General features: G+C 44.4%; 1 protein-coding gene across 4 annotated transcripts in view; it reads left to right on the top strand.

Annotated features, from left to right (window-relative positions):
* The window catches only part of LOC144114410 (phosphatidylinositol 3,4,5-trisphosphate 3-phosphatase and dual-specificity protein phosphatase PTEN-like), a 93,634-nt gene extending 92,533 nt beyond the window's left edge, over positions 1-1,101 (top strand). For all 4 annotated transcript variants that reach the window (XM_077648133.1, XM_077648134.1, XM_077648132.1 and 1 more), the window contains one exon: positions 20-1,101. In XM_077648133.1, the coding sequence (XP_077504259.1) occupies positions 20-160 (141 nt within the window). In that variant the 3' untranslated portion in view covers positions 161-1,101. The remainder of the gene's footprint in view (positions 1-19) is intronic.
* The last annotated feature ends 10,912 nt before the right edge of the window (positions 1,102-12,013 follow it).

Here is a 12,013-nt window from a genome sequence, read left to right on the forward strand (position 1 = left end):
CTTTCCTTACTTCCTGCAGGTGTCGCTTAAATTTGGGCCCCGGAATCAGCTTGGTCCCTCGGCTGCTGGGGGTGATGACGCCGGCGGCAGTGATTTTGGCACTGAGAGCGACACGACAGACGACGACGACTGGGACACACAGGAAGCCACCCACATATAGGGAGCACTGCTTCTTCCCCACCCCTCGCACACAGACGTACGCACACAGACATACGCACACACACACCCGTCGCCCTCCACAACTCATCCCCACTGCCCGGAGCATGCCACCACGGGCACAAGCACCCCCTCATCCTCACACCTTCTGCCACACCATTGGCATTTCTCTCTCTCTCACCCATATACATGTGTAACTGTTGCCTTGTGTTAGTGTATGTGTGTATTTGTATGTGGAGTTGGTGGTGTGCTTTGTTGTGGAACAGTTTTGTATTTATTCAAACAGCGATTGGACACCATTTCTGCTCTTGTGAGGCATATTTTTTCATGGCGAATTGTGTAGGCAGTTTGACTAGGAGGAACCTTGCTGTGCACTTTTTGGCAGCAGTGAGGCCTTGCCTTGCTCACAGTTGATTCCTGTGGTGAATTGGGGTTACTTACGTTTGGCTGCATGTTGTTGTCAGAAGCCTTGTGGTACACTCTTTTTTGATAAAGGAATTGTTGGCAGGAATTGTGATGTGAAACTGTCGTGGTTTTGGGGGGAGAAATTGCTAATGATTGAAAAGAATCGTGCTTCTAAGAGGCCTACTTGGCAACCCAACTTCTCCATGCATGTAGCATGGAGAAGTTGTACCATGTTGAGGAAGGAGTTTTAGGCAGCTGAAACTCCAGTGGCAATATAATTGTGTCCTTAGATGTGCATTGTTTGTGTTAGTCATTTTGGTAGCTCTTTTAGAGAATTTGCTTTTGCTTTTTAACTTTTTTGCTTGAAAGCCAAATCATGGGTGTCTAAGATCGAGAGATGAGCTGTTAATTGTGCATGCGGGCATTTGATTCATATTTTGTTAAGTACCTGGAATGCTCTTCACATCACTTAGTGCAGATTCTTTGTGATCTTCATGACGTCGGAAGCATTGTATTTGGTGCATAAAGAGTGTGCTGTAATGCAGTTAGTTTCACTGTGTTCAAATGACATCATGCATTCCGCCTTCATTACTTGTGGAGAGTAATGCAGAGTTTGTAATTTGGGCAGTGACCAGCCAGAAAAAAAAGGAAGGTGTGTTTTCTTAACATGTTAGTGACCCCTCATTGTTGAGGTTACCTGCCAAGTCATTGATGTGACGCTGCTTCAGTTCAATGTTTGGCAAGGCTCGTGATGAATACTTGGCCCAGAAAAGAGCAAGACGTATGGTATATATAATTCAGTTTGGGCTTATCTTAAGCTAGATCTTTATTTTCATAAACCAACCTTCCTATTTTCGTGGCGTGCTTTAATAATTTGGGCCTCACAGGTATTTTTTTTTGGCTCCCTCCCTGCAAATATCGCATCGCACCACTCACTCTTTTTTTTAAGCACCTGTTAGTGAAAGCATACATGAGTACATGAGTGGCCAGATTTCCAGGCATCTTGCCTCTGCTTGCAAGTCCGTGGTTTGTGAAAAGCCTGCTTATCCTGTGTATATTGGGTCACAGAGCCCAGCTCTCTTCTTTGTTGTTTCATGCCCAGTGAGTCGTCTTGGTGAAGGGAGGCTTGGTATTGAGAGTTGCTGTGGCATGTGTATGAGTACCTGGATATGTTTATATATGTATATATATATATATATATATACACACACTGGCTATTTAGTAGAGCTTTATGGAGGCTTTGTGTGCTTGCAAAAATCTTAAGTGTTCTGACAGTGAGCGTAATGCCTTTTTTTTTTGTACAGTGAACACAAGTTGCATTTTAGGCTAAAAACTGTGCATGCCTGAGCCAAGTATTATATGTATTTACATTTTCTAATGAGGCTTGAATGATTGACAATATTAATATTAGGTGAGGGGTGCATGTATGGAGGTGTCATTTTGTTAATGCTTTACAATTGATGTCTGTCCTATTGAGATCTTGCTGCCAGATTTCATTCTCTCTGCCTTTTGAAGGCCTAGTGAGAAAACGCTAGGTGCACACAAAAGCTTCAGTGAGCTTGCAGTTAACCAGGAAGGTTTTCTCCAGGCTTCAGAAACTGCTCAACTATTCAGAGAGGGTCAGGAAAGAGTTCAAAAGAGACCAGATCTCATTAGAGTATTGGTCACATTACAAAACATGATCTGCAGCACTGGTTGAGGTACCATTTGGATTTGCACTGCTTTACATTTCTGGAAGCAGTTATTTTCTACTATACCAAATGAAAAGAAAACGTATTGTGGCCAAAAAAAAAAAATGTTGCCAGTTTTAGAAGGACTACCATACCTACACGATTGTAAGTCACCTATTAAAATTTAAAAATCTGAAATTGGGGGGTCGACTTACAATCGAAACGAAAACATTGCTTCATAAAGGCGAGACAAACGAGATATCAGGCATGCTACAGCGTGGTTGCATTTTTGCTGTGTGGCTCCGTTGCATCGCTCTCGATGCTGGCCTTGAGCAGCTGCTATGTCAACGCGCAGAGCTAGTATCCCCTCCTCGTACGCGCGGGCGGCGGCTGATGGCGGCTATCGATAAACAGCAAACTGGCACCCCATACTCCCCAAACGTGGCTGCTGACTGCGGTTGCTGATTAGCGGCGGCGGCCCGATAACGCAGTCGCGTTCTAAGGGAAGCTCAGGCGTCCAAGTTTTCTTTTTACTTTCAAATGCACGCTCGCAGCGCTCAAGGGAGCGTTGATAGTTGATGGAAGGGCTGCCGTTCCGCTCTATAAGTAAAGGCGAGACAAACAAGATATCGGGCAAGCTACAGTGTGGTTGCATTTTTGCTGCGCGGCTCCCGTCGCATCGCTCTTGGTGCTGGCCTTGAGCAGTTGCTATGTCAACGAGCAGAACTGGCATCCCCTCCCTGCCTGCGCGGGCAGCGGCCGATGGCGGCTATCGATAAGCAGCAGACTGGCACCCCACACATGGCTGCTGACTGTGGTTGCTGATAAGCAGCGTCGGCCCGATAACGCAACCGCATTCGACAGGAAGCTCAAGCATCCAACAAGTTTTTTTTTTTTTAATTTCAAATGGCGCTTGGTACTCAAGGGAGCAATGATAGTTGATGGAAGGGCCGCTCAGAACGGCAGCAGTTCCGGGGAGTGTCGGTAGCCGACGAAAGAGCTGACGCCATGCAAGCGTAGTTTCTCTTTGGCGCATTTCACAAATTTTTGATGTAGTGCTTCGTCAGTCATCATTTGTGCTCCAGGTCCGTCAAGCAACCGGCACTCCTTCAGGGCTACATTCAAGATGGCTGTCATTTTTTACGCCGAAGAAACGAACAGCCGCGCGCCGTGCCGCAAGTTCGACGTTCGCAATGGGTGATACAGGTGTGGCAGCTGCAGCGAGGAAAATTTTCAGCTGTTCCACGCGATGTCGTGATGTGGCTGTTTGTGAATTGCTGGATTTCGTTGGACGACGATGTTAAAACGACGTGCTGTGGGACCGCAGCAGCAATCATGACGGCAGCGCTAGTGAGGACAAGTAGTCCAGGGACTAATACATTTTCGTTTTGGAATGTGCCCGCGGGCATGCCCGCGCGTGGTAGCCAATAGCGGCTGGCGATAAGCGGCGGCTGCTGGGTAATCCTATCGCGTTCAACTATTCAAGGCCAAGCTTAAACAACCTCCGAAGTTTTTTTTATTTTTCGGAAATGTGATTTGGGGGGGTCGACTTATATCCGAGTCGATTTACAATCGTGTAAATATGGTATGTGTGTTAGCAAATAAAAACCAGTCACATTTTTAGTTTATTCTTTAGAAAGAAGACAAAACTGATGTGCATTGAGTTTTGGACTGGATGTGCATTCTTGAATAAACGCACACAGGAAGACGTATTGCAGTCAATTCCTTGTTCATAGAGAGTTTACGATTGCATCTGAATTGCACTAGCTAGTGAGTGGTACCTGATAATTGAAGACATTGACAGTGATCCCGAGCACTTGTTTTCAAAGGCCACATTTGTTCACCAATGTGACTTAAAAGGAACATGCGTGTCCATTTCTCAATTTTTGTTGTTTACAAACATGTCATTAGTGTGCGAATATGTAGAGTTGACTGCATGAACATAAATGTGAATGCAGCAGTGGATTTGCAGAAACCTAGTATAAGGCTGCATCAACTAATTGGCACGTAGCAAGCAACGAAAAATATGATTGGATAATGCACAGGTACTTGTTCAGATGTAAATTTTGCTCCACTAATTCATTGAGTACTGAAATGTGCAGCCAAAGCTAAACTTGCATTCCCTGATTTCAGTGCAAGGTTTAAGTGCAAGCTGTGGGGATATGCTGCTAGTGAGACGAGGCAAGTTGTGAGGCTTAATGATCTCTTAGTGAAGACCAATGATGTTGCACTGGCTGTGAAGATGCTACTGCGTAATGTTTTCCTTGCTTTACTGTACATAGACTGTGGTTCTGCTGCTCTTCTGTGTTGTTTTGAGCATATTTTCTTATTTTGTAGCTTGTTGTCTTTTTGTCTTTTAGAATCAAACAAAAATCGGTGAACTGGGAATAAGCCACATGTCTTCTTGAATGAAAGTTGTGCATAAATCCTAGGGGGTCTTGTGCAATTGTGTGGAGATGATAGTGTCAAGCAGCCTTGTATTTTCTAAAACCTGTAGATTTATGTGGGGTCGGTTTCTATTCTGAAGCCTTCGAGATGTTCTACCTCAAGTTTGTCAGAATATTCAGTTAATCGTTGTTTCACGACAGCATGTTAAACACTGTCTGCTTCATGAGCATGATTCATGTTGGCAAAGAACCAAATCCATTGAAGCTACAGTTATGAATCTGTCTTGTGTTCTGCAGTGTGTTGATAACGTTACCGAAGACCATTTTGATCCCTGAGCAAAGCATTGAGAAACCATGTTAGTTTATGAGCTTCCTGCTTTGCAGTGCAGGATTGTTTGAGCTGCAACAATTTTTTAATTTATTTGTAATCAATAAGAGCATTGTCTGTAAGCGGTCGTTTCAGGCCACAGGGGAAAGAGTACATGGTTTCAGAATTTTTTTTACCTTCTCAAAAGTTTTGTTTTCATGCTTAAGGCCACTGCTCCAAAGCAAATGCAGACAAAGATTTGATTGCAGCAGCACTGCTGACAAATGATGCTTGAGCTTCTGCTTATCTTCTGGCTTGTCCGGACAGGCAACTGCCTCATTGTCACCTTGACTGCTGCCTGTTCTGGTCACGACTTCTTTGCTGTAGAGCTGTTGATGGAATGTGCATTTTTTTTTTTTTTAAATAATCTTAGCCATCCTTATCGCATTGAATTTTGTGTGCTGTTCGTGGTAGCACTATCCACAGATCACTGCAGTTCTTACTGTCTTTAAGTTGTCCTTCGTACACCTGCATGCTGTTTGCAGTGATCTGGTTACGTGCTGTGCTGGTTGGGTTTCTTTACAGGTCACCTTCTTCGCTCGCTTTACACTGTCTTGAGTACATTTCTTTTCCCTTTCTTTGTGGTGCTATGTTGATGTTTTTATGCGATGCCTTTAACTTTTGTCCTGGTTATATATTTTGTTTTTTATATTTTTCTGTTTTTGTCCTTATTGTGCTAATGTTGCAGTGCCAGCACTTTTATCTCTTAAGGACTGATGAACTTCTTAAATATTCTGGCTGACTGGTTGCTTGTTTGGCTAGTTGCACAGAGGCAGTTTTTATTGGCATTGCCATTTTCACATTCACATTGCCTGCTTTATGATTTTGTGTTTCCATGATTACCTACTGCATTACACATTGTAATTTGGTAAGCTGATGCTCAGGTGCTGCTGCTTGCAAGTGGGAAATCATTCATTTTTCTGCCTTCACCCACTAGCTGACAGTATGTGAGCTACAGGCTGTTCTGAAAGATATACATTTAGGGATAAAACCACTCTGGGGTGTTGTTGTGACATTGAGCACATTAAAGACCTTTTGCAAAACTTTGGAAGCCAGCTTCCTGCACAGTGAAAACCCTTTCATAATAGCGATGCAGCCTGTTATGGGGGCAGAACTTAGATGCAGTGCTGGAGGCATCTGGAACCATAATTGTGCCAAACACCCTTCCTGCCTGCTTCTGCCGTGTGTAGCAGCTACAGTGGGGTGATGAAACGGAGCTCTGCGGGGCCACTGCTTGGCAGGTGCATACAGTCCAAATGGCTTGCGATGGAAGTCTCCAGCTTGGCACCCAAATTCTGTTCCTAAGACAGGCCGCACTGCCATGGTAAAAGGGGTTTTTTGCTATGCAGGGAAGCTGACTTCTAGTGTTTTGCAAAGGGTCTATAAAAGGCAAAAAGCACTGAAGTCTTGGATCTCAGTGTTGCTGGTAGGGATGGGGGGGGGGCTCATTTTTTTTATGAAACTGTTGTTGCCGGTAAGGAGTGGGAGGGGGGCTCCTTTTTTATGAAATTGTTTGTTATTGGTGCATTGGCTTTACGTACCTGAAGGAAGCTTATTTCAGTATGGGCCTGTACTCTTGCATGGTTTATGTAGCTGGTCCAGGTACCGAGTTCTGTCTACTGCTAAACTGCACTGTTCAGAGATAAATTTTAGTGCTCTTCCATTGCAAAATCTTAAGATCAAAGAGAGTAGACGAAGCATGTGATCTCATGCCATATTTCTTGTTTTCTACAATGTTTTTTTATTGCCCCATTCCTCTTTCCTCTTTTTTTTTTTTGTATGCCCAAACGCAGCTAACAAATTTGAGTGAAGCCCACTTGCTAATTTTCACTTGTGCACCCTAGTGTTGCTGAGTGGGTTTCTGTAGACATTGAAATTGGATACGCCCTTTAATCTCTCAGAGGTTCAGTGTTTGCATGGGGCAGTGCATGCATTCCCCCACATCATTTGCTGCCTGAGTTGTAGACACTTCAAGCTTTAGGATGGCATGTTATTCAGTTCTGTAGATTTTATTTTTTTCCTTTTTAGTGCTGGTAACTGTTAGGGGCCAGCTGTGAGTCTGATAAAGTGTAGCAGCACACCCCCTACGTTTAACATGTGACACTGCTTTGTTAGGCTGGGACTAGCACATGTCACCATAATTGGCTGCAGCTTCAGCTCGACAACTTGCGTTTGGGGCTTAGCAAAGGGTGCATTGTGTGCGAAATGGGTGCTTGAAGTGCTGTGCGAAGAACTTGGGTTATTTGCCTAAAGAATTGCTCATTCAGTCTCCCCGCATGCTTGCTAGTAAGTGGTGCAGAGTTGAGTTTGTTGAAGAGTCTTGGGTAGAACAAGCTTGGAGGGGGAGCAGTCATACAGAGAATGCCCTCCGGCTAAATCTGCCTGCGGAAAGATGAAATATTATGGGGTGCCCTGTTAGAACAGTCTTCTATGTAAAAGTTCTAAAATTTTGAAATTGATGTTGATAGACAATTTAATTTTAGTAGAGGTTTTCTCTGTTTTTTTGCAAGTATAAAAACTGCAGTGTTGTGTGGAAGCAGTAGTTGCAGTGTTCAAATAATCTGTCCTGTCGTCATCTCTACTTGGAAGTGATTCTGGCTCTGTGGCTTTCAGTAATATTTGAGAAATATTATGTAACAGCAACAATGGAACCCAACCAGTGGCTATAAGTTGTTGAGCAGAGTTTAAGTTCTTGGGATAATGAATGTGTGTTTGGCAAAGATGAGCTTGTGAGTTTTTTTTTTCTCATTACCCACTCAACTTTCTGATGCTGGACAGGGCAGCCTGTCATTTTTATTGCTGACGACAGTTGAGTAGAATGTTCAGATTGTTGAAGTGGCAGTCAAGTTTGTCTGGAAAGTACCTGGCCATATTCACTCTTGGAAAACGTGGCTCAGTGTTTATTTCATTTGGCAATGCTAGAGGGGACTGCACTGTTTGCATTAGTTTTGCTGTTGTTTTTGTGTGCACAATTGGCTGTGAGATGCCCTCGAATCAGATGGTATTCAACTTAGACGTCGAATTCAAAATGATTGAATGAATGATGGTACCGGAACTTTGTATGTGTTTCTGCCATGGAATTGTGCTGAAGGCTTTAGAATTATTTGAATAGTTCTAAACTGAGTGGCCAAGCTGGAAGTAGATGAAACGGGCTGATCCAAGTCATGCTGCCATTCTGTATGCAGTGCTGGTGACAGTGCAGCACCTCATCCTTTGGTGTTTTGCTGCCACTTTAGCAAAAAAAAAAGACTTCGTGGCCTCATTTAATGAGTCTGAAATCAAGCCATGGGTTCCAGAGGTATACCACTAAACCTTGTTGCATGCTTACAAACAGAATTCATATCTGTGAACTCTTGAGTACTTGCCGTTTCACTGCACCACCTGTTAAAACATAAATGCAGGGCTTATGTGCACACTTTTTCTTAAAATTTTGCTTAATTCTATCTTCCTTGGCCAAATGGCATCAGATGCTAAGAAACTGTGCAACCCTTTGCCTTTTTGTTCCACTTTCATAATGTGTGGCCCTTGTGTTTCTGGAATTGTTGCCATGGTTGGTTTGCACACATGTATTTGAATGCCTAAGTGCCTTGTATTGATACCAGTGCCTGGAAGTAAAAGTGAAGCATTCATTTGAAACATTCAGAGGCAGGCATATGTTCAAGCTGACAGCAGATATGTGAACTTCTGAATCTTCAGAGGCACTGGCCTAAATAGAAATGTACTAAATTGAAATGCATGGGTCTGTATCAGGGTCATGCACATTAACTCCCTCTTTCAGCAAGTGTTGTAATTACTTGTAGATATGTAGTTTTTAATCAAATTAATTCTGCTTTGTAAAGAAATTGTCTTGAATGTTTAAGTACACTTGCTTCCAGACTTGTGCACAGGCACATGACGATCAATTAAGAAAAAAGTGTGCACATTAGCAAAAAAACAATTGAGCTTAGCTTGTGGACTGCATCCAGAACAAACCTCCTGATAATTTTAACATTGCAACTGAAATTAAGGCTCTGTTTATGGCTTAAATGAAGTTTGTTGAGAGTTTAAGTACACAGAACCACCATAAAATCTTTAAGTACCATTCACTGGCATTGTGGAAGGCCTCCAAGCATGCAACTGTTGGTTCAGCTCTTCTGCACCTTTCATTTCCTTTCCACCTCCTTGCACTGCGGCTGACCACTCGCTGGTTGTATTATTGTTGGTGGTATGTATTAGCCGAGGTATTTGGCACTGAAGAAATTCCCAGAAGCTCTACTTAAGTCCGCAACAGTGCCTTCATTTCTTTTTTAGCTTCTGCAAAGCAGTGAAATGATCCCTTCTTCTGAGAGGCTGTAACCCCCCTCCTGCGTAGATCTCTGGAATTCAATGTGTTTTACGTTGACTCCGTCATCCCTTCATACTGGATCAATATATCCAGTGGTGTGCTATACACGTAGCGCTGTGCCAGCTTCAAATTTGAAATGTGCTGTATCAAAAAGTTGTTGCATGATGCCTGAGTGCTGGATAGGTACTACTGGCATCCCTTTGAATTGGGGCAGTGGCGAGTGCCACCTTGCCTCTTAAAATGGTTTTTATGTATCTTTTGCTTATTATTGTTTAATTTTGCTTATTTTTTATTAGTGCCACTCGCATTGCCACACAGCCACACCTGGCACTGATGAACTGAACGTGGTAAACGTTTAGAATAATACGATAACCTATTAGCGCTCAAGTCACGCACTGATATTGCATTACATGGTCTGCTTCATATAGTAAAAAAAATTGGTGGTGGTACCTTGCCCTATACGCACAACCGCCTTGCATCTGTGGAGAGCGAGTTCAGCTAGTCGAATGGACTGGTGCCACTGTCTAGCTGAACTCGTCAGACCAGTGGCGAGTTTATTTATTCTGTTTTCCCGGTGGATGGCTGTGCTGGTTCATTCCTAAGTTACTCGTATGGTGATGACCTTTGGCGCTCCAGTATAAAGAGGAAGCTGATTTAAGCCTGAATCTTGCAGGCAATAGAGGTTTTTCCTTCCTACCGCACAAGCCGGGCACGTACCACTGCAGAATGAAGTAGGCATCAAAGTGGGGTCTCCGTGCAAAACTAGAGTGCGATCAAGCGAGCGGCGTCGGAGTAAGAATTTTTTGAAAGGTGTCGATTAAAATCGGCTGGTTGCTGCACTGCGCCTATTGCATCGATAGTACCTTGACCAGGCATTCGATCGGGTACTAGCCGTTAGAAATCGCGGGCAACAGATGTGTATCACAGACTGACGAAATATACCAATTTAAGCTAAAAGAATCAAGCATTTATTAAGTTTCCTTGCAGTGTCTTATTTTCGGCTTCTTGGGAGGCACCACAGAGTGGGTCCCAAAACCGGCACCACAGAGTGGGTCCGAAAACCGGGTGGCAATTTTTCTCTTTTTGTATCGCACTTCAGCACTCAAAATGGGCCAGGATTTCTAACTTCTGGTTTCGAATTTCTGTGAAAAACTTCTCAGCAGTCGCGGAAACGTCGTTCTTTGGGTTTGCTGGTGTGGCCACCGTAGTTGTACCCGTTTGCCACAGTTCAGAGCGCATGGTGAGAATCTGCACTGCTGACAGTGGGGGAATGTTGCACATTCACCTTCTGTAGTGTCATTGTGCACCTCCCATTGCACACTAGCTGGATACTTCCACATTCTGTGCTCCTTTATTTTTTGCTACAACAAAACCTGTGCAGTTATCTAATTTATGTACCTTGGTTGAGTTGCGAATGAAAGTGTAACCCTGTGCTCTTGTACTAGTGTGCCTGTTACGTGTACAAACGATAACCCGTGACCTGCCTATTTAGTGCGCACACTGGATTGTGAGGTCCTTTTTTTATGTGAAGTATGGATTGTTAGTGTATGTGGATTGAGCCGCGGTTCGCGTCTTGGATGTGGTGTACAGTTGAACTTGTGCACACATGCTCCTTCGTCTATGGCTGTGGCCATTTTACTGGAGCAGGAATTGGTGGGCTGCTGCAATGGGCGTGTCTGCTTTTTCCTTTGGGGTGTGTGTGTGTGTTGTGAACGCCATGTGGCCTGCAATGTGGCAAACGTGGCACGCCAGCTCCTAAGCCTTGTGCTGTTTTCTGCTTTGGTTTTTACCTCATATGGTCCGAGGTTGTATGACAGCAGCCTAACCTGAAGAAACTATATTCTTGCTCGTGTCCGACTCCGTCTTATTTTATTTATGTGGAGCTTATTGGCCTTCTAATCGTCACAATCGCACAGATGGAGGATGCCCAACCTCGGGGGAACCTAGCTCATCGCTGGTCGCATAGCCCTGATTGTCAACCTGTGTCTGTGTGTGAGGGAGAGAGAGAGAAACCAAAACAAAAAAAGTGCCTGCTTTCGTTTGCGCATCTCGCCTTTACGTCCTCCCCCCTCGCCCTTTCATACATCGATCCTAGTTCATTCGGCACGAGGCACGTGAAGGAGGTTGGCACTACACTGTTGGTGGCCTTGGGAAGCATTTGTCTGCTTGTATCCGAGCGTGGGGACTGTGATTAGCAAGCTAGGATCGAACATGCTTCGTGGAGGACGCACCCATAGCCCCCCCAAACACTTTCTTCTGCGAAGCTTTCCAGATCGCGTGTTGCGCACAGCACCGCCAGTTGAAAAGTGCATTGCAGTCCGTGTGGTCTGTAGCACAAAAGAAAGGCGGATGACATTATTGTGCTGACAACGCTGATGGGGGGCTCGAAAAATTTATGATCTGGACAGCGCACAGCGTGGACATGTCCAATGGCGGAGCGAAACGGTCGCGCAAGAGACAAATAAAAAAAATGCCCACTGCCAATATAGTGCGGAGACTACATAACGCGGACGAAAGAACGGTGACGTGTCTGAAGTGCTTTTAGCCGAGTCCTCTTTGTGGGCTTGGCCAGCTCCGGAGTAAGCATGTCTTGTGAAGAAGAGCAAAAAAAAAATCTTGTTGCTCTGTTTGCGGGTGTTCGTGCAGTTAAGGGCAAACTGAGCTCCTCCAATATTGGCCCCGGGGTCATTCAACGGGTAGCGAC

Source organism: Amblyomma americanum, chromosome 1 (genome assembly GCF_052857255.1).
Source record: "Amblyomma americanum isolate KBUSLIRL-KWMA chromosome 1, ASM5285725v1, whole genome shotgun sequence".
NCBI classification, from domain to species: Eukaryota; Metazoa; Arthropoda; class Arachnida; order Ixodida; family Ixodidae; genus Amblyomma; species Amblyomma americanum.